The sequence below is a fragment of the Cheilinus undulatus genome, linkage group 15 (genome assembly GCF_018320785.1).
Source record: "Cheilinus undulatus linkage group 15, ASM1832078v1, whole genome shotgun sequence".
NCBI lineage: Eukaryota > Metazoa > Chordata > Actinopteri > Labriformes > Labridae > Cheilinus > Cheilinus undulatus.
The window spans coordinates 29,829,802-29,854,688 of record NC_054879.1 but is presented as its reverse complement, the minus strand read 5'-3'; the positions used below and the strand labels follow the sequence as shown (position 1 = coordinate 29,854,688).

General features: G+C 40.4%; 1 protein-coding gene across 3 annotated transcripts in view; it reads right to left on the bottom strand.

Moving 5' to 3' along the window:
• Window positions 1–6,590: 6,590 nt before the first annotated feature.
• The window catches only part of sema5ba (sema domain, seven thrombospondin repeats (type 1 and type 1-like), transmembrane domain (TM) and short cytoplasmic domain, (semaphorin) 5Ba), a 332,738-nt gene continuing 314,441 nt past the window's right edge, over window positions 6,591–24,887 (bottom strand). For all 3 annotated transcript variants that reach the window (XM_041807240.1, XM_041807241.1, XM_041807242.1), the window contains 4 exons: window positions 22,101–22,238; window positions 18,719–18,763; window positions 16,087–16,292; window positions 6,591–10,424 (listed from right to left, as the gene is read on the bottom strand). In XM_041807240.1, coding sequence (XP_041663174.1) covers window positions 10,248–10,424; window positions 16,087–16,292; window positions 18,719–18,763; window positions 22,101–22,238 — 566 coding nt within the window. In that variant the 3' untranslated portion in view covers window positions 6,591–10,247. The remainder of the gene's footprint in view (window positions 10,425–16,086; window positions 16,293–18,718; window positions 18,764–22,100; window positions 22,239–24,887) is intronic.

The following is a 24,887-nucleotide window of genomic DNA, read 5'->3' as shown; positions in this document are numbered from 1 at the left end:
TATTGCCACTCAATTTCAAGCTTTTATAAAATACAATAAAAAACAATATTTATGCTGTGGATGTTCATATGAGCTAATTTTCAAGTCATTTCAATAGATGATCATCTGACAACCAGCCAATCCCAATTATCACATCCCAGCTCCGACAACCAATCATGGCTCTTTCTCTCAACAGCGGTCTATTTAAATGTGACGTACTTCTCATGAATCCCTGCTTGTATTAATGCTGATGCACCATGGCGCTGCTGCTGCTGGCAAAGCTTAACCTCCTCCACCCCAGCCTCCTCCTTTATAGCATAAAGCTTGTTTCACCCTCATATTGAGATTCATAATACTATGTATTAATTGATTTTGAACTAATTCTTAGTGAATTTGATATGCATTGTCATTAATGTAGCATCCATTTGGAGTGCAGTGAGCAGTGTGACAAGAACAGATGACTCAGAGGATGTAGTTTGTTCTGCTTAAGGCGCTGAGCTCTGAGGCGCTGGACTTCATTGGCTTTGTATCGAAAATGAGCGCTACCCTGAGGCCCTATGGCCATGTATTTGTACTGAACGTAGTAATAATTTGCTTGGGTCTGTATGCCCTTTAACCTGACACAGGCTATATACGTGTTTTTCTCAGTTTTCTTGTTCAAAATTCGGACAGACATACTGCTCCAACCAGATCATATCTGTTCACTGTGCTAGTTCACATCTTGATAGCGGAGCCAGAGGGTAATTTGTTTCACTGACAAGTAATTCTGGTGCAGTGAGGAACACTTTAACTCTCCTACTGGCAAGTCATACACACTTGACCCTTAAGAGATCCTAGGGACATTTTGTGCTATTCAGATATTTTTAGATTTTTAAGCCATTTTGACTGAGTGAAACAAAAATAGCTCAAATATGCCTGAGGATAAAACTTTTAAGAAATTTTAGAGTTGTCGGCCCAGTTCCTTTAATTAGCCAACAATGGCTAAGCTACACAAAAAACCGACACATTTGTTCCTTGGGACAAAACATGTCCCATTGAAAACCATTACAAATGTCATTTTTTATCTCATATTAATCTTAACATAAACTAATGCAATCATTTTTGTTAAGATTTCATCTATGACTACTAGCTTCCAATTTTTTTTTTTATATATTTGTCCACCAGATGGCGCTACTTTTTTCACACTTTTTACAGTTTTCTTCCAGGGTGCCTTGCTACTGAAATGATAAGTGTTTTTTCCTATTTAAAACAGTGGACTCATGTAAAAATACTGGCCTTTAAAGGGTTAAAATCCCAAAAATAAAATAAAATTTTTATATGTATATTTCCAGCTGACGTAGTTTTAAATGACTGACTCATTTAAATCTAAAAAACAATATAGAATATTTTTACAGCTGATTTTAGGAAGTGGTCTTTGTCCTTGGACCATGACAGTGATTTGTTTCTTAATATAACCCTGAAAAAAAAAAAAAAAGTAAAAATAAAAAACAGTGCATCCAAATCAAAGTTGCTGCCAATCAATGACCCATTTCAGGGCCTGATAATAATAATAATCACATACTCCTCTAATTGTATTCTATAAAATGATGATGATTATTACTTTCATTATTTTGATTAAAATAAACAGTGCATATGTACATGCTAGCCTTTAAAGGATTTAAATCTCAAATAAATAATATCTATTTGATATGTATATTTTAGGCTGAAGTATTTTTCAAAGACTGACATGGACTTTAAGATTAAAGTGGACAAAATATCAACATATATAATCTATACAGCAGTTTTTGGGAAGCAGACATTTTTTGTCCTTAGGGACAAATGCGTTAGGATATCAAAGGCGCTCTTAAGGGTTAATACAACTTCTTGTAATGTGTCTTCAAACTATAAACTCCCTTGATTGTCTTTTATGAATGACCTGCACACAGTGCTGGTGCAGAAAATAAAATACTTTAAGTTATGCAGGGCAAAATAAGAAGGATTTTCTCTTTGGATGATGAATGACTGACTGTCATCACAGTAACTGATGTTAATCACCACTTTTAACTCAGCTGAACTATGTGACTGCATCAGAAACTGGCCCTGCCCTCAGTATGTATGTCTATTTGTCTTATTATGTTGTTGTATTGGTATATTTCTAGATGCCAGTCATTCAGCAGTGAGTCAGCAGTGGTGTGGAGCCCCCAGCCAGCGGTACACATGTTGGCAGGAAATGAAAACATGGAGAGGCTGTCATTGCTGTCTCCCTCTTCTGCTCCCTGTTTGTCTGCAGACACTGCAGAGCTAAAAACGTACTTTTATATCTGTAGAAGAGCTAGGGGGGCTTGTCAGAGTGTCTTTATTTGCCAACATGTGAATCAGAACAGTCTGCTTTTTTTTAGGCCGTATGTGAGCTTCAGGTGTGACGATGAATTTGTACCAAGGCATGAGCCTGTTTGAGCAACAACACTGTAAGACTATTAGAAAAGAGTCTTTTACTTTGGTTACATGGCTTTGTTTTCAAATTATGATGCTTGCTTTCATCACTTCTTCCATATGTTGATGATCACCGCTGCTCTTTTATTTACTTTTGACAGCTTTGGTTGAAAAAATGACAGTGGGACAGGTGAGTTTTAAAGCTTTAGTGCTTTTGATACTTCTTTTTTTGTTATAGGTATATCATGATCAATGTAACCAGCATTTTTTTTTGACCAAAAAAAAGGCTCAAATGTCATAGTGAAAAAGTTTTTTTTTTTTTAAGGTAGTGTCAATTTGATTTAAGAAAAAAAAAAAAAAAAAAAACGCAAAATAAGTCACTGCATAAATATTCACCCCCTTTAAAGTTCCAGCCAAGTGGTGCCAGTAGTCTTACAGTTAGAGAAATGGCAATCACCTGAGTGCAGTGAATGTGTCTCAAGTGATTGTAGTATAAAGACACCTGTGTCTGGAAGGTCCAGTCACTACTTAATCAGTATTCCTGACCACCATTACACCATGAAGATCAAAAAGAACACTCCAAGCAACTCAGAGGAAAGAGTTATTGAAAGTACAAGTCAGAAGATGGATATAAAAACATTTCCAAGGAATTGAGTATCCCTCCAGTTCAGTTAAATCCATCATCAAGAAATGGAAGGAATATAGCAAATGTGTGAATCTGCCTAGGTTAGGCCGTCCTCTCCGACTGCATACAAAAACTGTTATCCGGGTTCTTCAGCAGTCAAAGCTTTATGGGAGAGGGGCAAAGTGTTGAAGAAAACTCAGATTAAATCGGGACTAGAGTTTACCAAAAGGCATGTGGTAAACTCCACAGTCACGTTAAAGAAAGTTCTTTGGTCTGATGAGACCACACTGGTGATTTTTGACCATCAGATTCTGTTTGGTGAACACCAAACACTGCACATCACCACAAACACCACTCCCACTGTGATGCACAGTGATGGTAGCATCATGCTGTAGGATGTTTCTCGGCAGCTGGCCCTGGAGGGCTTTTAAAGGTAGAGGGTAAAACGAATGCAGCAAAGGAGGACAATTGTATTCAGTCTGCGGGAGAACTACTGCTTAGGAGAAGATTTATTTTCCAGCAAGACAACGACCAGAAATATACAGAAAAATCAACATAGAAATTGTTAAAAGACAACAAGGTTAAATGTTCTGGAGTGGCCGAGTCAAATCACAGACCTCAATGCAATAGAGAATTTGTGGCTGAATTTGAAAAGGGTTGTTCATGCTCAATCCCTGTGAAACCTGACAGAGCTTGAGCAGTTTTGCAAAGAAGAATGGAGTAAAATTGCAGTATCCAGATGTGTAAGCCTGATTGAGACCTATCCACACAGACTCAGTGCTGTGATTGCAGCCAAAGGTACATCTATTTATACTGACTTGAAGGGGGTGAATATTTATGCAGTCACCTATTTTACTGGACACATTATTTATTAAATTGAAATTTATAACACATGATAACTAATGTTTTTCATTCTCCTATTAATCAAGCTGAGTTTCACAGAGGATAACAACGCTAAGACTTGCTCTAAATACAGTTGCAGAGCATTGTCAGTTATCATGGTTGTAGCAACAACAGAATATCCCAGCCAAAGAATCAATGTTAATGAAGTTTGCAGCCTGAAACCGGATCAATTGTGAGGAGATATGAGCATACTTAGAGACCAATGAATAATTGGTGTTGTTTTTTCAAGGCTAATGAGGATGAACTTTTAAAACCAGACTTATCCTGCATAGTGATGTTCTGTTTCTGCATGTGGCGTCCAGCAAACTTAAATAACCAGAATGAATGTGTGGGTGCTTTGTGATATCTCAAAGTGTAAGCCTTGGAGTGGTTGATGTCCAAGCACGCAGACAGGTAATTGGCTCCAGTATGTGTTAAAAGAAGGGGTTATAAGGCTTAGCGGTATGATTACTGTGAAGGTCTCACTCTTTTGAAGCCATCAAACTATTAGAGATATCAAAACGTCGGCATGTGTGGCTTTTAATGACTCTAGCGAGGACGAGGAGGGAACCTGGCTTTTAGGCTGAACTTTCATATACTCATGAAATGTGTTTTATTGATCCACAGTGGCATAACCTTTATTTGAGTCTGAACTGTTGAAGGATTTCTTCCATAGGCTACTGGGACAGTGTAGGCAGGTGTCCTTGTACACATGATTCCTTGAAATTATCCCGTTATGTAAGAGTTCTCTGAACAGAACAGCAAACCTGAAATCTGCCTTGGGTTTTAAAAGGTGGTTTACACAGCTTCTAAACTTTCAAGGTTCATGGATTTGATAAGGCATGGGAATTTTACGTCTCACAACAAACATAAATCATTAATAATCAAACTTCAGCAAGAATTTAGCACTTTATAAATGTGTATTTACCTGCTCGGACCTGCTTTGTTATGTAATTTGTGACAAGACATGGCAAAAACAAAGACTTATTCTGATACAAATGTTAAAAATTACAATTTAATTTATTGCCTCTATACTGGTACTGATGTTTTTCATTACTGCTTTCGGTGTAAGACTCCTACTGCATAGTGCATTCAGAAAATATTCAGACCCCCTTCACTTTTTAAAGTTTGCAGCCTAATGCTACAGTTGAAAAAATTCAGTTTTATTCTCATTAATCTATACTCAGTACCTCATTATGACAATGTGAAAACAGAATTGTTGAAATTTTTGCAAATGTATGAAAAATGAAAAACTGAAATATCACATTGATGTAAGTGTTCAGATCCCAAGCTCAGGCTCCTCCCATTTTTCTGGATCTTTGCAGAGATGTTTCTACACCTTGATTGGAGTCCTTCTGTGGTAAATTGAATTGATTGGACATGATTTAGAAAGGCACCCATCTCTCTATAGAAGGCCTCATAGCTGTCAGTGTATATCAGAACAAAACACTGCAGCCCTCCACTAATCTGTGCTTTATGGCAGAGTGGCTGGATGGAAGCCTCTCCACAATATAAAACACATGGAAGTCCACTTGGAGTTTGCAAAAAAAAAAAAAAAAAAAAAAAACCTCCATGTGAAAGCTCAGTGATTTTTCATGTGTTTTGCGCTGAACCATTTCTGCGTAGCTTTCGATGTATGTTTTGGGTGATTGTCTTGCTATTGGATAAATCTTCTCCAAAGCCGTAGTTCTTTTGCAAACTGAATAAGACTGCCCTCCAAGATTTTCCAATATTTTGCATCATTAATTTATCCTCTACCTTCACAAGCTTTCCAGGGCTGGGTGATGAGAAGCATCCCCACAGCATGATGCTGCCACCACCATGCTTCTCAGTGGGGATGGTGTGTCTGTGTTGATGTGCAGGGTTAGGTGTCTTGATCATGGCCAAAAATCAGCATTTTGGTCTCATCAGACCTAAGAACTTTCATCTACTTGACCATGGAGTCTCCAACATGCCTTGTGGCGAACTCTAGCCCTGATTTAATCTGAGTTTTCTTCAGCAGTGGCTTTCTCTTTGCCACTCTCCCATAAAGCTTGGACTGGTGAAGAACTTGCTTCTTGCACGGTCACTCAGTTTTTGCGGATGGCCTGATCACACATCACACATGTGCCATATTCCTTCCATTTCTTAATAATGGATTTAACTGAACTCTGGGGGTTGTTCAATGACTTGGAATTTTTTGCATTCATCCCCTGACTTCTACTTCTCAATAACCTTTTCTCTGAGTTGCATGGGGTGTTCTTTTGTCTTCATGGTGTAATGGTAGCCAGGAACACTGATTAAACAGTGACTGAACCTTCTAGACAGAGAGGTGTCTTTATACTACAAGCACTTAAGACACATTCACTACACTCAGCTGATCCCTATTTCACTAGTTGTGAGACTACTCAGTTGAATTAAGTCAATCATTTTAAAGGGGGTGAATATTTATGAAATAACTTATTCTATCCTAAGTATTTTGTTTAATTTACATTACTTCATAGAAATCTGTTTTGCCTTTGACGATAAAGAGATTTTTTTGTCAAAAAAGCCAAATTACATTGACCATCATTGATTTATAAAATCAAAAAAGAGTGAAGCATCCAATGGTTGAATTCTTTTTCTAAGCACCAGGTGAAGTCGTTGAATCTTCAACTCTTGTTGCTTGTCTTCTGAAATCCATTAGTGAGACAGATCCAGTTATGGGGCTCTACTGCTTTGTTGGCATCAAGGTTTATTATCCTTTTATAATGTACAATATACAAAAATATAGGGTACCAAAAAATTCACAGTGTCTAAAAGGCAGTGATTACAGTCTACATGACAGGTCTAACAGTACACCTGGTAAGTTGCATAGAAGGGCACAGAGCCTCACATCGCAGGGGACAGAGCTCAAATTTGACCAACTAGAGGACTCTCCTCAGACCAGGCTAATAGAGTCTAAGTTTAGACTGAAATGACTTCATCCATCTTGATCAGTTTGTCCATTAATTGTGACTTTTTGCTGTCTTTATTATTTGATTCTCTCATTATTGTTGCTACACAGAGATACTTTGAGCCAGGGTTCATGCGTCTCTGGAAATTTGATGTTTTAACAGCTGGAGGAGGTCAAGAGCCACAGGCGGTTGGTCACATCATGGAGCTCTGTCCCCAAACAAACCTCATGGTTGGTGTGTACTTAGCTGCTGCACTTTTTTTTAAACAACTATAAGGCTTTTTTTAAACAAACAGTGTTAGCTATACAATATACAGATACATTTACACAATCCTCTGCAGGGTCATTAAACGGACTGCACAAGGCTGCTGCTCCTATATACAGATAGAGCTCTCATCTCGTGCATGTACAGTAGCTGAACTGAAAAAGCATTGCTGGGTTAGCATTTATCTGTCAGGCAATAATAATAATAATAATAATAATAATAAAATATAGCTGTGGAAATGCCCTTTAAAAACCAAGCTTGGGACTATAAATAGTGTCTGCTTCACCTCTGCAGGAACCAGAAGTGCGAGGATGCGTTAACTTACAATGATTAACATCTCATACATGAAATATAGAAAAACAGTAGAATGCCTGGAGGGTCAGCGACAGAATGTGGAAAAAAAATGCACAAATAGATCGCCATTTCCTCATATATAGTCTTATGTATGAAAGAATTTACATTGTACAAAATACAGCGACCTCCTTGAATCACATACAGTCACACAGTCATCTGGTACATTTTTTTTTTATGTACACGCATCCACGCTCACATGCACTCATACTGATCTGATCAAACATCTTAGCAAGCATGATTTAGTTTTTTTTGTCTTTTTCTTTTCAAGCAGGGCCAAATGGATGCTTTTTTGACATTTACTTAAAAACACATAACAATTTTTATTCATCTTTGTTAAAGAGATATTTTGACATTTTTGAAGTTGGGTTGTATGAGGTACTTAGCAATTATAGTGGTGTTAGCTGCCAGGGATTTTAGAGTACCGCACCCATTTAAGAATGATATGCTTGGAGAAGCTAGGCTATACAGTGCTTCAGATGGGTACAGTCATTCCAGGTAACTCCATCAATAGCCATCCTTTAGGCCTGCGCCAGGCACATGCCACATCCCTCCAGGTATCCCCCCAGCTGCCCCCTGAGCACATCAGCATTAGACACATGGTCTAACAGCGATACCCAAAAATGTCTGAAGATAAGTTGTCACAAAAGAGTCAAGCCATCAGATCAATCCAGACCTCACAAGAGTATAGTAAGACCGGGAAACCAAGGACTGAAAGACTCTGACTTTCACCCATGTGCTCTGAAACAACACACTGTCTTACTCAGAAAATCGTAAACTTCGCCTTTCGGCTCAATTCCCGCTTCACCACAACAGATTGGCACAATGCCAGCAGTGTTGCCAACAACGCACCAAACCGCCTGTACATCTCACACTCCCTTTTACTCTCTCTCTTGAACAAGACCCTCAGATACTTGAAGTCCTTCACCTGAGGCAGAGACTCATTCCCAACCCGGTTGGAATCTCCTGTTTTCCAGCTGAGAACCATGGCCTCTATGCTTCAAAACATCCCAGTGCCCAATGGAGGTCTCTAGCTGAGGCCAACATTTGCTGAGAACATTGTCGACTATTCTTCAAATGGCTGATAATTAGACAAGCTACAGTAAGCATGGTATGTTTACCACATGAAAACTATGTGTAAGCTTTTAAAGTGGTAAACTGAGCTGAAATAACTAGTTTTTGCTTAGTTTGTTGTTGTCTCCTCTGATGAAGCCCTCTGACCAAACAGCTGATCAGATGCACAACGGCTGTAGAACAATGAGGCTTTCTGGCTGAAAAATAAATGCTTAAAAATGGTCAGTATAGTGTACAATTTAGCCACCATTGTTTCTGGCCCATTTTTACCTAAAATATGGGGAAAGCACCCATCTGTAGCGCTGTATAGCCTAGCTTTCCCAAACTGAATCATGCCTAAAGGGGCAATGCTCAATAAAACCACTGGAGTGTAATGCCACTACTATTGCTATGTATCTTAAAAAACCCCAACTTCACAAATATTTGAATATCCCTTAAACATTTCATGTGTTAAAGATGCAACAACAAACATATGAAAATTAACATCACAAAGGAATGCAACCATTCAGTGAAGTGAAATCAAAGAAGCAAGAATTATTAGCAAGTTTTATTAAACAGAATACTTCCTCCTATGCTACGGCTTGTCTGAGAATAAAACAAACATCTTAAAAAACAAAGATTAAAAAAAGAACAAGTGCCAGTCTACTAGCTTATTCTATCACCATATAAAACCAAATCCAGTTGTTCAGCACACTGGCCATATTTGATATGACCACTGGGCTATTTAGCACTCAGTAGATTCAATGCATCTTTTGGAGAATTAATTGGAGAATCAATTAAATCCCTTACAGAAGTCTTTATTGTTCTTCGAAAAAAGAAAACAGAAGAAAAACAAATCTCGCCCCTGCCCTCTATTGCATACAGGCACCCAAGGCATTCCCAAAGCTTTATATACAGTTCAGACTGCTTCTCCCAAATCCCTCTCGCTCCAGTGAACGTCCTTGTCCGTGAAGGTAAGTGACTCAGAGAGAATTTTCTCCAGCTCAGACAGAAGTGTAGCCGTGTGTCTCTTCCAAACAGCTGTCCATAAACTTATGGAGGTTTTAATCTTGAAGTTATGTGAAACACCACTAACGTAGGGCGTGCATCCGCCCCTGACAAATAAACTGATATTGATCTCTAATTTACTTTATCGTCAACCTCACTGAGTTCTCCCTTTTGTTGTTGTTCTGTCCCACAGTGCTGTGTGGCAAGGACATAACAATAAGCACTGTTTGTTCTCAGTAACTGCTTTGTTGTTGTGGGATTCAAAGTTCATTACAGCCTGACAATGTGGTTAGTAATTGAGAGGTGTGAAATGGTGACCAGATCCAGAGCAATTATTACATTTTTATTCAAAGTTGCTCAATTCAGCACCTGTGCTGAATAGTCCTGGTCTCAATAATGTGAGTAGAGGCATACATGGTTCTGCTAGGCATCCTTCCAAATTATCCTCTGAGTTGATTCTGCTTTATCCAGTCAGGCCCTTACAATAACACTCCCTCAGCTGGTTGCGTAAGTCCTTGACTGCACCAGGACCAGGGACTTGTTATCCAAACCTACATCTCTGAATGGAAAGTTCCAGAAACGCCCTTGAAGAAAAAAATCTGACCATGTGGAAGAGCCAGAAGAGTGGTGATGGTGTGAGGAAAAATCTGAGAAATGTTTCAGTTCACGTCGGTTCAGTTATGTCACCATGGCATTTTGTTGGTGTCTGTTTATGGGCGCTGGCAAGAGGGTTTGGAGATGCAGTTATGTGGCGTGTCTCAGCTGTTGTTGCTGTTGTTGTAGGTCCTGCATGGCGAAGGGGAGGAGTTGGGCTGGTAGTCGAACTTGCCTAGCGTTGTGGGATAGTAGGTGGTTGTGTAGACGTTCGTCTGCTGAAGTTGTGTCGGGAAGAAGTTGGATCTTTCGTCTGGCAGCAGGTTGTTCTTGTTCAGTGTCTGGAATAAAAGGAAAAAAGAAGAAACAGGTCATACTGGGACACTGGTAAGGTTAACAGCTAGCAACATGGACTATAGTCCAATTATGATCAAAGAATCCCTTATAACAAAGTCATTATGGTTAAAATAAGGTATACTGGTGGAACATTTTTTCCACTTAAACACTGGTAACAGCAATGTTGTCCTCATGCTGAGGTCATAAACCTTGTTATGATCAAATTTAAGGCTAGCCTGACACACCAGATAGACTGTCTCATGTGCCCCTTCCTGAAGGGTGAGTGGATAAATGCTCTTTCTGTCAACTTAATAACAGGCCAATCAGAGGGAGGTAGTAGTCATGGTAAGTAAGTGCTGGTAAGTAACTTGAGTGCTGTTGTAGTTTATAAATGGTGGTGCTTGTTGGTGGATAAAACTTATGCCAAGGCCGATCAGGAGAAATGCAAAAGCATCTACACCAAGAAAACTATTCAGTTTGGCTCTTTGCTCTTTTTTTAGTCAAGAAAATGCAGTCCAAATCTGATAGAAACTCCCGTTTTAGTACAGCTCTATCCCAGCTAATCCCTACACCGAGGCGATGTCCTAATGTAAATACCACAATATCACAAACCCGTGCCAAAGCAGGTCAGGAAAAAAAAGCTTTCTGTGTGGCTTTCTTTTGTTATAAAAGAAAAGTAGTCCAGTTCTGATAAAACTACATCTATATCATAGCTACATCCCAGCTAATTGCTACACTGGTGAAAGCCATGGGTACTAGCTTCCAGTACAACTAAGACCTACAATAGGGACTGACTGGTTCTCTTAAAATGATGCTGATTGGTCCATTTTCAGAATTGGCACAATCATTTCAGACTGTAGTTTTACAACATGGATCTGCCAGATGACAGAAGGATAGGGTTTATAAATTAGACCATGAGATGGTGCTAATAGCTAAGCAAGTTAGCCTGACTTAAGCCTGTCTTATTCTTGATCTTCAGGCATCCTCCCAGCTGCCCCTTCCACATCGCATGCGGTCCCCCATTGGCGCCTGGACCTGCCCACTAGGTCCTGGGCACCCAGTATGCAGTGAGCTGGATCAGACCTGAGAAAGTGTACCAGGTGCCTGTGAAAGTGCAGCTATGGTTGCTGTATCAAGTAACTGACTCGTCCCCTCCCCGCTCTCCTGAGCATGTAAACATTGGAAACACAGTCTTGCCAACGATATCCAAAGATGCAAAGTTGTCACAAAGGAGTCCAGTTGGCACCTCTGTCCATCAGTAGATGTCCAGACCTTACAAGACCGGAAGGACCAAGAAACCGAAAGACTCTGACCTTCTTCCACATGCTCAGATACCAGGACACCTCACTTTCTTGCTCAATGAACCCATCGCCCCATGTGCGAGTCCAAGTCGGCGGTTGATCCTGGTCTTGCAGTCAGCAGATTGATGGCTTACGCCACCAAGGTAGGTGAACTGCTCGACACCACTCTGTCATAAATGTATGTCAGTCAAGGCAAGGCACAAATTTATGGCTCTGTGATTGTTGATCTGATACACTGACCATGTCAGTGGACAAAAAGATTGTTTAGTATGACCTAATGAGTCTTTATGCAAAAATATAGAATGAATTATTAAATTAAGCTGTGCAAAACCTTTTCCTGTCTTGACCTTATATTACTTTACATTCATGAGACTCATTATAACTTCCTCATATTGCTATGGCAGTTGAAAATAAAATGTAAAAAGGATTTTTGCAGACTAGAATCTTTCAAAGAGTGCCCAAAACATCAACCTGATTCTTTTTTAAATTCAGTATGTTTCTCTTTATTCTAGTACAAAAATCGTCTCACTGTATCATCACACAGACTTTCATTCACATAGAAAACCCCTTTAATAAGTAGAATAGGTTTGAAACATTTTTTTCAGTATTGCTATGATGTTTTCAGGTATTTGTGAAAAAGGTTTGTAAAAGCCAATGACAAACCCAATAGACATGTTAAGTTAGCTTTTGCAATGTAGACACCATGTTTACTATAAAAGACTCAGAAATAGTGTCAGTAATTCATGTCCACATGTGAATGAGGGCCACTAGCCTTGAGATGCTGGCTCGTGTACTCTAAGTGTATTCATAACCAAAGCAAACCAATTTAATAAATTTAATTTAGTTCATGTCAAGCCTACTCAATACACTAATTTATGACATTGCGGGAATTTACTGCAGGCCTCTTAAATAAAAACAAGTCTAAAACCCACATTTTATTCTAATGCAATTGCTGAGTGTCTGGTAAAAGCTGAACATAAGGTGAAACACTTTCCCAGGGAAGCATTAGACTAATGTAATCCATCTGAACAGCTCTGGGGACCGAGGCAGGAAGATAATCAGGTTAGAGTCGGTGAAATACACAACGCTGGGCATCATAAATTGGCCTGGAGGACAGGGGAACCTGTTGGATAAACATTGCTGTAGTGGTACACATTGGCATTGGCTACACAACAGACAGAGTCTGGCCCCTTCTGGTCATTAAAGCTAATGAGTTCAGGCTCTCAGCACCGCCATGGCTGTCAGCACCATGTGCACCCGCAACAACAAAAACAACAAGCATGACAAGTGTCAGGAGGCTGATGCGATGAGAAACACAGAGCCGGGTCACTGTGGTTTGACACCATGTTCCTGTCAAGCTTTGGTAGGATCTGAGATGTTGTTAGGTTGACAGAAAGGTTAAGATTAATCCTTGCAGGCAGAGAAGTGAAGTCAAGTAGAGGACACATTCAGACCGATTACACAAGACAAGGTAACGTGAAATTGAGAAAATCCAGTTTGAGTATTACATCGATACCTAGAGGCTCATTTTGGCAAAACAGCACAGAAAATTATGTCAGCATTTAAAAAACTGTTGACAAGCACAGAGGCCTTAGAATGAATCTGAGCCAAAATTAGCCTACAATGGTTTAAACAAGTCAGCAAACAACAGTCAACAAAGAAACAGTAGACTCGTGTTGATGCATCAACATGATGCATAGCAGTGCAGGGGTCAGCATTGCTGCCTCACAGCAAGAAGCTTCCTGGGTCACTCCCTGGTCAGCGCCTTTCTGTGAGAAGGTTCTCTCCAGGTTCTCTCCAGGTTCTCTCCAGGTACTCTGGTTTCCCCCACCACCAAAGACATGCTTGTTAGTTTAATTGGTGACTCTAAACTGGCCGTAGATGTGAGTGTGAGGGTCTTTACATGTCAGCGAGTGACTGCTGACCAGTCCAGGTTGTACCCTGTCTCTCGCCCAGTGACAGCTGGGACAGGCTCCAACCCCCCACTACCCTGAATGGGATAAGCAGTAAAGAAAACGGATGGATAGTCTTGTTGAACTGTGGTCATAATTATGTCACGCTACAACACATTCTGACACGCACAATCGTGAGGGCAGGGTGGGAAATTAGCACCTGCCACCTGCCAAATGCATGTACTTTTTAGCAGTGTGGGGTGAATTTTCTCCACTTACCTCCCAAAGATCCCACCTCCTCCTCCCTGTGTCTAAGACACTATCAAATATTTAAAGTCAGCTGTTTACTGGGATGGTTAGACTCAGTATAATATGACAGTAGTTCTCTACTGTGACTGGCATATCTGCTTAATGTGTGCTTGAACCGATGTCTTAACTTTTGGCATGAGAGCGCAGAAATGAAATTGTTCAAACCACATATGACAAAATTAGCTAGTACTAAAAAAGTGACATAGCTGTGCAGAAACTGCATGTCGTAGTCTCTGTGGAACAAAATTTAGAGTCACACAGAAAGAAGGTTTCCACCTTTTTTTGGCTGATTTGAGAGATTTCAAAAACAGACTGCGGCACTCGCAGCACCACTTCAGTACAAGGGGTTTCCTTAATGTGACAGGACAGCTGAAGAGAGACAGTAACTAAACAGCTCCAGGATCAGGATTCAATCCTGCAACCAGTGTGTCAAGGACTTTATCCTCTGTATGTGGGTGCTTGTTCTACCTACTGAGCTAAACTGTGGATGTTTTTCAAAGTTTTTTTTTATGGTGTTTCCACTGTGAAACAATCAGAAAAAGACATTCTGAGTAACTGCTTGCTTGCTTCCCTCTCTCAAGCTGGACTGACCAGTGCTGCACGCTCCTCTGTTTCTAATTTCCTCCATTGCACACTTGTTTCTCACAAACACTTTCCCCTCTGCCATCTATTTTTGTGATTTTCTCATCAAACATGATTTAGTCAGAAGAGGGCCCATCGACCAACCAATTGACCAACCAACATACAGTGGCAGCCAAAGGTTTAAGTCAGGGGTGCCCAAACGATGCCCCAGGGGCCAAATGCGGCCCGCAGTCCAATTGTGATTGGCCCACAGCAAATTCTAGAAATAAAATGAAATATGGCCCACAATTGAATATTGCCAATCAAAAGTCTTGTTTTCTAACGCCCTGATGAGTTTTGGCAGCAAATAGCAGTTCCCAAAATATTTCCAGGGGCTAAGCCAGTGGCAACTAGGGGCAAACAGGGACCCATGGAATCTGATTGGTATCCCCAAAAGCCTGGAAATTATTGTCTATTTGCCTTGTCAGCCATTAAATTGAGCGTTTAGTGTTAGTTCAGGCAGGCCATGGATTCAAGCTCTGGCCCATTCAGCTGATCTAACGCAAGCCCTCATCAGCTGATGGCAAGATGATTCGCGCTAAGCACGCTATTGGCCATTGCTCTCATGCTGCCTCATTTAAACTTCTTTTGCCTGGCCACACTCTGCTGCTCTCTCTGCAAGCTGCTCTTACAACCTTCCTCCACCTCAGCTCCTCCCTTATTCTGCTTCTGACTTCATCGATACCATATACCTCATCTTATGTACATTAAAGTGGCCCCAATGTCCTTATATATTTCTGTACGTGACCCTCAGTGGAAAAAGTTTGGACACCCCTGGCTTAAGTAATTGTTGATGATGCTGAATCAGAGGAGCTTTATTGAGCTCACTAGGGATGTTTCTAGGGGACCATTCAAATCTCTTTAAATGCAAATGTTAAATGCTTTTAGCTGACTGATCAAAAGTTAAGAAATATTCAGGAAATCTTCAAAGCTGAGCACAGTTCATTTCTCAATGGATCACTGCATCAGGTGAACATTAGCAGTGCTAGCACCGCCATCATTCAGCCCTTATTACAGATTAAAGTTTACATGCCTGTTCTGGACCAGGTTAGCTTTTGTTTTGCTCAAGCTGTTACCACTAAGTGCAATCCATAGCCTGAAGACAAATTAAAATAACTTTAAAAAGTGTAGCATGCCATAGTCTCAGGTGAAAATAGTTTCCAGCTTGCTGTAAATGTGAATGCACAGTAGACCGATGGCAGTGGGAGGTCGAGGCCTCACTAATGACTTAGAAAGCTAATGGGACCCATTAATAAGGACTTGGTTTCTGGGGAGGAAGGAGGCTTAAAGCCTACAGGTTCTGTATAAACACAAGGAGGAATAAAAATGAACAGTAATTCATCTTTTTTGGCTGGTGCCCTTTTGAGATCAATGCATGAATAAATGCTCTAAATAAAACATGAATCACATACATTGCCCTTGAATCTTCCACCTTAAATCATATGTGTTTAAATTTATGTAAAACAAAGAAAAATGTACTTCTCTTTGCATCTGTTTTTCTTTTATCTGTATGATATCTTAACAGCACCTTCCAGGTCCCGTACCTTGAACTCCATGGGCGTGTACTTCTCATTCTTTGGCGTGGTGTTGCCCTTGTAGTTGAGGTGGTTTGGGGTGGTGGGATGAATGATGGCAGACTCCTGTGAAGGCTTGTGGAAACGCTGACAGTAGACGTAGATCAGGAAGGACAGCAGCCCCGCCCCGAGGAAACAGGAAACACCGGTGGCAATTAGGTGGATGGAGGTGAATGCTGGGAAATAAAAAGGATATGTGGAGTGTTACTGAGAGGTTGGGCTTATAAAATTACATGATTTTAAAAAAATATGTCTCTTTATTCCTGGCTTAGTTTTTATCTAACATGAACCAAAAATGTAATCCTCTGATTTCAGTTGTCATGAAAAAGACATCAGTACCTTATTGAGGAAAGTCACCTTGCATAAAACTCCTGAAAACTTCCTTTAATTTTTGGCATTAGCCTCATGTGTGAACACTCTGTGACTGTGCCTGGATTTTTCCAGGCAGCCCTCTTGAGAGTTTTTTGTGTGAAGTGAAAGTGTGAACTTGTCTTTAGAAGAGCACTGTGTCATTTCAGGGGAGGAAGGAGCTGTCTGTGGATGCCCCTTGTAAATGATGTGCAGGGAATTAAAACAACAACAGAACACCTGTGTCAGACATTACTGCAACACGCCAGGAGTACAGAGAAAAGCAGACATTGTTCACAGCGCTATTAGTTTTTGGTATTTTAGTTTTTTAAAACAAAGATGAGAAAAAAACGTTATTAAGGAAGTTTTATTGTGAATTCATATAAAATCGTCAAGGAATTTTGCCTGTAAATGTTTTTAGGAAACCTAAAATAATTTCCCCAAGATGGTTTGAGAGTTCTCCACAATTTTGGGGAGTTTTCTGTGGGTATTTTCCAAGAAACCTGTGGGTTTGACCGGGACTTTTCCTGTAGATAAACCTGAAGAAATTTTCCAATAAAACGGTATTTTTTTACATCTTATCACAAAATCTTTCAGCAGTCTTTTCTAGGAGGTTTCCAGGAAAATTTGAGGATGTTTTGCTGGAAACTTAAGGAATTTTTTGGGAACCTTTCTGGAAACTTTTGGGAATATTCTATTTCTCACCAAAACTTTTGGTATCTTTTTTTCAGCCTCTTTGTTTCGTCATGTTCTGTACTGTCAGAGGTAGACAATATATTTCATTAAATAAATCTGATTGAAAATTAAAAATATCAGCTCTTTGGGTCTTGATTGCTCATTAAGGACTTGGTGGTGGGTCCTGAGGCTGTTTTAGATGACACTTTGTCATACAAATATCTGTACACTTACTTAAATTTACACTGATTTGTCATCCATTTGGCTTTTTGTCTTCTTACTGTAAGTCTGCTTTTTCGTGACTTAATGGCAGTCACAGCAGTATTGAAGTCATTTCATTAAATATGCATTTACAAACCCCAGATAGGGTGTAAAAGAAAATAAGATGGGGAGGATATGTTCAAGTATATTTGGCTTCAAGGTGTAAACATGTATGAGGCATAGTGTAAGATCAGTGGAAAGACCTTTTTAAACTTCAAGGAGCTGGAATCATAGGAAATATGTTGATTCCCACATGAAATCCAAAAACAACTGATGCTAAATCATGCACAGTTTTATTACATTTTCTTTGATTAGGTCATAAAAGGTCTTAAAAGTTTTAAACTTGATTTTCAAAAGTGTGCCGCAACCCTGAACTAACTCAAGAAGACTGAAAGTAAAATTAGTTACATTTGTGAAAATGGCTTTTGCAACTCTATTAACTTAACACCAAAGTCCCTTATTTTCTTGCAATTTATTTACTGCAATTGTTCTCAGAAGTTAAGATTTAAAAAAATCTTTTGTCTCAATAATTGTATGTTATTGTTAGAAGGTTACATTCTGAGTTGTCTTTTGTCCTTAGATTTTTATCTTTAAACATTTCTAATATTTCATAAGCTTTAAGTTTTTGCAGAGTTCTTGATAGAGGGGAATAAAAAGCCACTGTTATCTGGTATGCACTTGCAAAAATGATGTTCAAATGTCCACTTTGTTGAGGCCACTAGTAAAACATTAATCGTTCATTCAGTTTGGCTAAAACTTCACAAACAGAAGGATTATTTTCCAGAGTAGAGTACTTCCTTTTTGCTGATCGGATTTTCTCAGAGCTTTTTCAAATAGCTGTTTCCTTTTTCAAGAGCTCAATTCTTCAGCAAAATTGTCTGCAAACTGAGCTCATGAAATGTCTGGCTGTGGGAAATTTTTCAAGCTTTTCCTCTTTGATGGAGTGGGACCTGGTCAGAATTTGCTTTCTTTTGCCAATTACCACCAAAAACATCTTACCAGCTCCAAGCTTCGCCTGATCTGTGAAGAGACACTTCTCAAGACCAGAAAAATTATTGTTGCTTTTTACTTCCAATCTGTTATTTAGAGGCTTAAAGAATACGTTTTAGTGTGGGTTAGCCAGAGCACATTGATCGTGAATAACAATAATAGTCCTCAGTGTCTCCTCCTCCCTCCTAAAAATACAAACTCCCATGAAAATGTACACTTAATGCATGTGAACACACAACAACATGGACAGACATCTGTAGAGACATTCAAGGGGAAACACTGGACATGCACACAGACACAATGTGAAGGCAGCTGTTTATCCACTTACCTCCACAGTGTTGGTCCTTATCAAAACCAGATGCAGGGAGAATGACTGCAGAGAGGAGAGGAACACAGGTCAGACAAACACATGCATGCACACAAATGCATGCAGACACATACACCGCCCCTGGAGAGACAGCCTTCAAAACACAACAACCTTGGACTGTAACATCAGGGGAGTCGACACATGCAGAAACAAAAACAGTGAATGAGAAATTGAAATGTCATTGAATATACGGCATAAACGGTCCGTGGAGAGTCTTTCTGCACCAGCGGGTTCTTAAACTTTCGCTATAAAAAACCCACTGTTGAATGAGCAAACAGTTCTGCTCTGTCAGATTAAACCTCCCAAGTCGCTGTCTGAGACACTTCACAATAATTTACAGCTGCAACATGTCCCGCCCCCCCACAGATAGGAGAGGGAGAGGGGAAGGTTGCAGGGAGGTTTGGGCCGATTTAATTTCAGCGCCACATCTCTTGATGAATTTTTTAGCCCAATTTTTTAGCTTCCTCGCCACCGCCGCCCCTCTGCAAGTGACCTTAACAAATCCATCCAGCGCCTCATTGAAATTTGCAATGAAATTAGATGTGATTTGGTGTTGTGACAACCCATTAATATTAATCGCCTTCGTCTGCGCTCATTAGGGATTCTGAGCGTGGAGAGCAAAGCACTGGCGGGCCATGAAAGATCATTTTGGGAAAAGTTTTTGAGATTGTCATCAGCATAATAAGGTACGCTGAGGCCAGCAGGGTCAACTGCTAACTTGTTGGATTGTCGTGGACTTAATTATAGTTAATTAACAGAAGCAGAAGACATCAGTTCTACACACAAACAACTTATTTTATGCATGTATGGACTGTGGATGAGGGTGGTGAGGAGGTGACTGATGTTGTGCACATACTTAATGGTGACAGATGGTTGGATTACAAAGTCACAGGGATCAGTTTTTGATTGATGCTGAAAAACTGGCCTAAAGGAGGATCAAAGGATTGTGTGCTTAACCTCAAGATCCCTCCAAACCTCAGAAACCTTCACATGGATGAAAAAAGTCAGTACTGAATTATGGCCAGCTGACTGGTTCATTGTGGATAAGGTTATTTTTTACTAGTGTGGGATATAAGGAGAAAAAAGGAAACCTAAAATCAAAAACAAAACAAAAAATGCAAAGCTAGGGACACTTCGGTGGATCTGTTATTTATTGGTGTTAACTAAAAAAATAAAGTGGATGTTGATTTGAAAAATTCCTGTCAAAGTTGACAACTTCCTGTAAATTCAGGTTCCACTTCACTTGGATAATGCGCAATGTTGGACACAGAGGGAGGAGAAAGAAAGCCTGTGACAGGTGATAAATCTTCTCAGTACTGTGCTACTGTACTTGCAAGAAAAGACATGATGCAACTATGAACAAGAACTGGGTTACCAACAGTCTGTTAATCTGAGTGAGAAGAAGAAAGATCCAAACCTGCTCTGATTTGTTGCCATACATTACAGAGAAACTGAGCTAGAACATACCACCTCCTGTACTTTAAGCCATGTTACACTGTGTGATTTCAAGCCAACTCTATGACAGTCATGGCTGAATGGCCGCTAACTCTGCGACTGAATCGCTTATGATGCAAAACCAACGTGCCCGATTTAGGTGTGATACGGTCTGATGGTCTTGCATGACCTGAGTCCTCACACTGTAAGAGTGAAGTCAGGATGGACTGTAACAAACATCGGTGGAGTTCCCTTTGAAAAAGTCTCACATACTAAGGTTGAAGTTACATCCAGGCACATCCTTGCTCACTCAGTCTCTCTCTCCCGCTATCTCTACCTCTTCCACACACATGTCCTGCATCACCATCTGTGTCAGCTGGAGGTTGGTTGGTAGGAATATTTCCTACTCATTTATTTCTTTAATAATAGAGGGGCTGGAGGGGCATTGGAAAGGCTAAACACGGTAGCTTAGCCCATTCAGCTGTTCAAATGCGCATATATAAAATACTCGCTGCTTTCCTGGTTTGCCAACTTTTTCAGCTATTTCTTGATATGCAACATTAGTCCCATTTTGTCTCTGTGATTCCAGTAAACACATACTCCAAACTGCTCAGTTGCAAAAAAATGGACATTGTCCTCTCCTCAATGGCTACATGTAGTTTCTCAGATTTGTATCCACAGACATCATTCACATACGTCTGTGGAAACAGGGCACTGAGCTGTCTAACAGTTTACAAAGAAAAATGCCTCAAAGTTGAGGATACCGCTCATAGTTCTGCTCTATCTGTGGGAGTGTCTGGAGTCCTATGACCAAAATGTCAAACAATAATCAATCTGGCCAGTCGGGAGCAGCTGGTCAGACTGTATTTGGGTCCTGGTTGGTTGTTGTATCCATCTGTACACAGCACAACAAGTGATGCAGTGACTGAAAGACAGCACTGCTAAGTGAGTCATGTGACTCAAAATTTGTGGCTGAATCATTTAAAATTTATGCCGAAGCCTATTAGGAGATGTGCAAAAACATCTTCTCTAGTAAAAAAAGCTTTCAGTGCGGCTCCTTGCTCTTTATTTTGTAAAGAAATTTGGTCCATTTCTGATAATACTGCAGCTATAGTATACCTACATCTGAGCTAAGTCCTACACTGGAGGCAGCCATTGCTTATGGCCCACAGTACAACTAAACCCTGCCTGTGGCTACCGCCTTGCTCTCCAAAAATGATGCTGATTAGTCAGAACCTTTTCAGTTTGGGTTGGGGCTTTTCAAGATGGATTTGCCTAATGATAGTCGAGCAAATCCATCTGCTTTACAAGTATAAAACTGCCAACATTATCTATAGTCTTCCTCATCAATAAAGGTCAATTTCCCTGCAGCAGTCAGGGATTTTCATAATTCAGTATCCCCATTGTCAGCATCAATAGTGGAGGGGAAATTATCCAGATTTTGCTCTTTCTGAGGGTACAGCTTCTAAAATTTTGAGCTGCTACTGATGCTAGGACACAACTCCTTTATATCATTGTCATGACATTTCCTGAAGAAAGAAAAATGTCAAACGTAGAACTATTGTAAAAAAACTATAGTAGAGGGGGAAGGAGATTTCAACTTTTGTATCCAAGCAGGTGAGGGGCACTGATGTAATGGGTGTTACCAGTGCATGAAGCACCATCTGTGGATGCAGGTGTTAAAAGTGATCCTACAAGTGTAGATTCAAGGGCATGGTATATATTTGATTATTGTAAAAGCAGCTAAAAAGCTTGGTAAAAGAAGCCGAAACCTCTCTATTTTTGGGAAGCAGGTGTTGTCTCCTATTTTCTGGCAAAGGGATATTATACTTGTGGAACCTTTGGTCAGCTGTCCTCGACCTGTTACATCTTTAAAGGAGCCAGGTGCTGCAAAAGCCGACTGACTCACCAGGTATTTCATTGCAGTCTCTCTTCTGAGTGCTGTTCCCCACACAGGGGATGTTTCCCTGAGCACCACACAGCCGACTCCTCATCTGCAATCCCGAGTCATCACAGGCTGACCACAGCGACCAGGCCATCCAGCCACCTAAACACAGAAGAAAGAGCAATCAATACAAACCTCCACAAACACAAGTCCACATCAAACTCAGACGGCCTGGAAACCAAACGCGCCCACCCAAGCTGTCACCATCCACGGCCAATAGACTTGAGCCAAAAACACCCGAAAAAGTGTTTGTGATGTAAACAGGATTGGAAGAGTAAACCCATGGAGAGTTTGTTTAGTGCATTGCGGAGATGTTTGTCTCTTGAGCCAAGCTTTAATGCCGTTTCCCCGCAGCAGGCGACCGAGCAGTAAACAAAGACTCCTACCCAAGAGGAAAGAGAAAACTCCCAACTCTCTGCGACTCCCTTTGAACCATGCACTTGCTCCAGTCTTTCACCCTGTATTTAAAAGCAGCAGAGTGGAGGGAGCTCAGGCTACTTCGATGAAAGGCTGATGAAAAAGCTGGATTGTTATTCAGGGTGCTCTCAAGTGTGCAGTTTTGGCAGAGATGGCTTGAGTAGAGGCTGAGGTTGGGCCTCTTTTTTTACCTTTCCTATCAGTGTGGCGCTCATCGACAGGCTGCTCAGTCTCCACCATCTGCTCCCTTCTTGCCGCACAACCATCTACACACACAAAACACACCGACCACCTCAAACGTGTTTAATAACCGTGCATCACCACAGCCTACTTTAATTGCTTCATTTATTCCCATTTATTTTTGTCACCCAGACAACCTGCGTGATTGCACTGTTGAGTCAGAGGAAACGCCATTAGGCGTCCTTGTTAGTATTCTGTCCCAACAGTCCTTGCTTCTGTCCTCTATTACTGCTGGAGACTTTAATCAAATGACCTGCGACGGGGGCATCAAATATCCCCGTGACTGACAGCCAGCTTGATTCTAATTATGCATACGTAGAAGACTGCGGTACCAGAAGGACCCCAAAAGATGACTGATGTTGAGTGGGTCAATAAAGGAACGGATGAGGAGATGGATTGGGGCTGGAAAGGTTGTTAGCTGACAGTCGATTGGCACAAGCCTGATGGGATGTGTTGGTCCACGTCAAACAGGAAAACACTAACCTGATAAAGGAGGCTGATTAGCATCTCCGCAGAGGGAGGAAAAAAAGACAAAAAGCCATTTACCTTTCCTTGTCTGTAATTACCAGGGAGGCTGACTGTAAGCGCTACTCTCTCTGTGAATGACAGTTGGGCTGATTCAAAATGAAAAGCAGTTCAGGAAACGGGGGGAAACGACTATTTAATTCAGGCAGGAATCATCTGCACTACAAGGCACCGCGGTGCAGACACATGGGCGAACAGAGACTTGGAAACACATGCATGAACGCCCCAGATATTATTTGTCCATGCAATATTTGTTTTCGCGAATAATTAATAATCAAAACCACAATGTGGCGACAAAACGTTGGAGGCTGTTTGATAATAAACTTGAGATTTAGAATTAGGCTGAGCCCCTGTGAGACTTCTAATAATGGACTTTTTTTCTTTTGGATTAGCCGGCAGATCTCTCATGAATATTTCAATGTCCTTGTGGTTTCAGAATAAAAATGTGTATGTGGGACAGCAGAGAGGGCTACATCTCTCATCTCATCATTGCATGGTGGGAGACTTAAGGGGAAACAGGGATAAGCTCCAAATGAAAGCCATTAGGACACCAATTTTATTTCCCCCCAAGTTTGGCAAAGTAGTTGTATTTTGGCTTGAATTAATGTTGGTCTTTCGTCCATGCTTATGACTAATTTTCTGTGGAAATAATTAGTTTGAACTGATAACAAAACATTCACCCACTTGATTTCATAAGAAAGCTGTCTTATACACATTAAAATGTCTGTTTTCTTTCACAATAAAGGGCATGACTTTTTGTTTTTTCTGCCTACAGCATTGAAATGTTGGTACATCAACAGCTTTCTGTCTTCCCATAAAAGCTTCTCATACACCAGTTTCTACAGAAGTACACCAAGGTTAAGTTTTCTTTAATTTCACATTCAATAATCACATTCAAATGGAGACCTTTAAAAAATGAAGGTTTGCACATTGATTTCCATAAAGGTCACTGATATTGGACAGTTCCATATTGTTAACAAAACCTGGTCTGAAACTAAGCCTGATTTCACTGCAGAAGGTACCAGGCCTTCATATACAGCATGCTTGTATTTGAAGGCAAGCCTTTGTGTCATATTACCTCTGTTTTAGAAGCTCAATTGTTCATGTTTTAATACAAAGCAGATACTGTAAACTTCTGAATAAATCACCCCTGCAAACAGGCCAAAGAATGCTTTTTGGAGTCCTCCAAAGAGAAAACCATCATCCTGTGTGTTATTTCCCATTTTGTTCATCAGTTTCTGTGCAGTTGTTTTTGCCTTACGGTGTTTGCACATCTACTGGCTATATAGTAGGGTAGTTTAGCTCTCCTAGAGACAGCCTCACAGCCTGCCAATCCCACTGTCCTCCACCTCAGTCAAATCAACATTCCATTATAACTATATACTTCCTTTTTCTTTAATTGCATTCTTGCAGCCTAACAAGGGAGAAAAGCGGTTAAAAATTGGCACTAAACCCTGTCCATCTGGCTTGTGTCATTACGTGTTCTAGCACAATGTAAGCAGTAAAGCAGCTGCATGCAATACACAGTGCATGGGATTACTGTATGTCAGCACTTTATTATACTGGCAT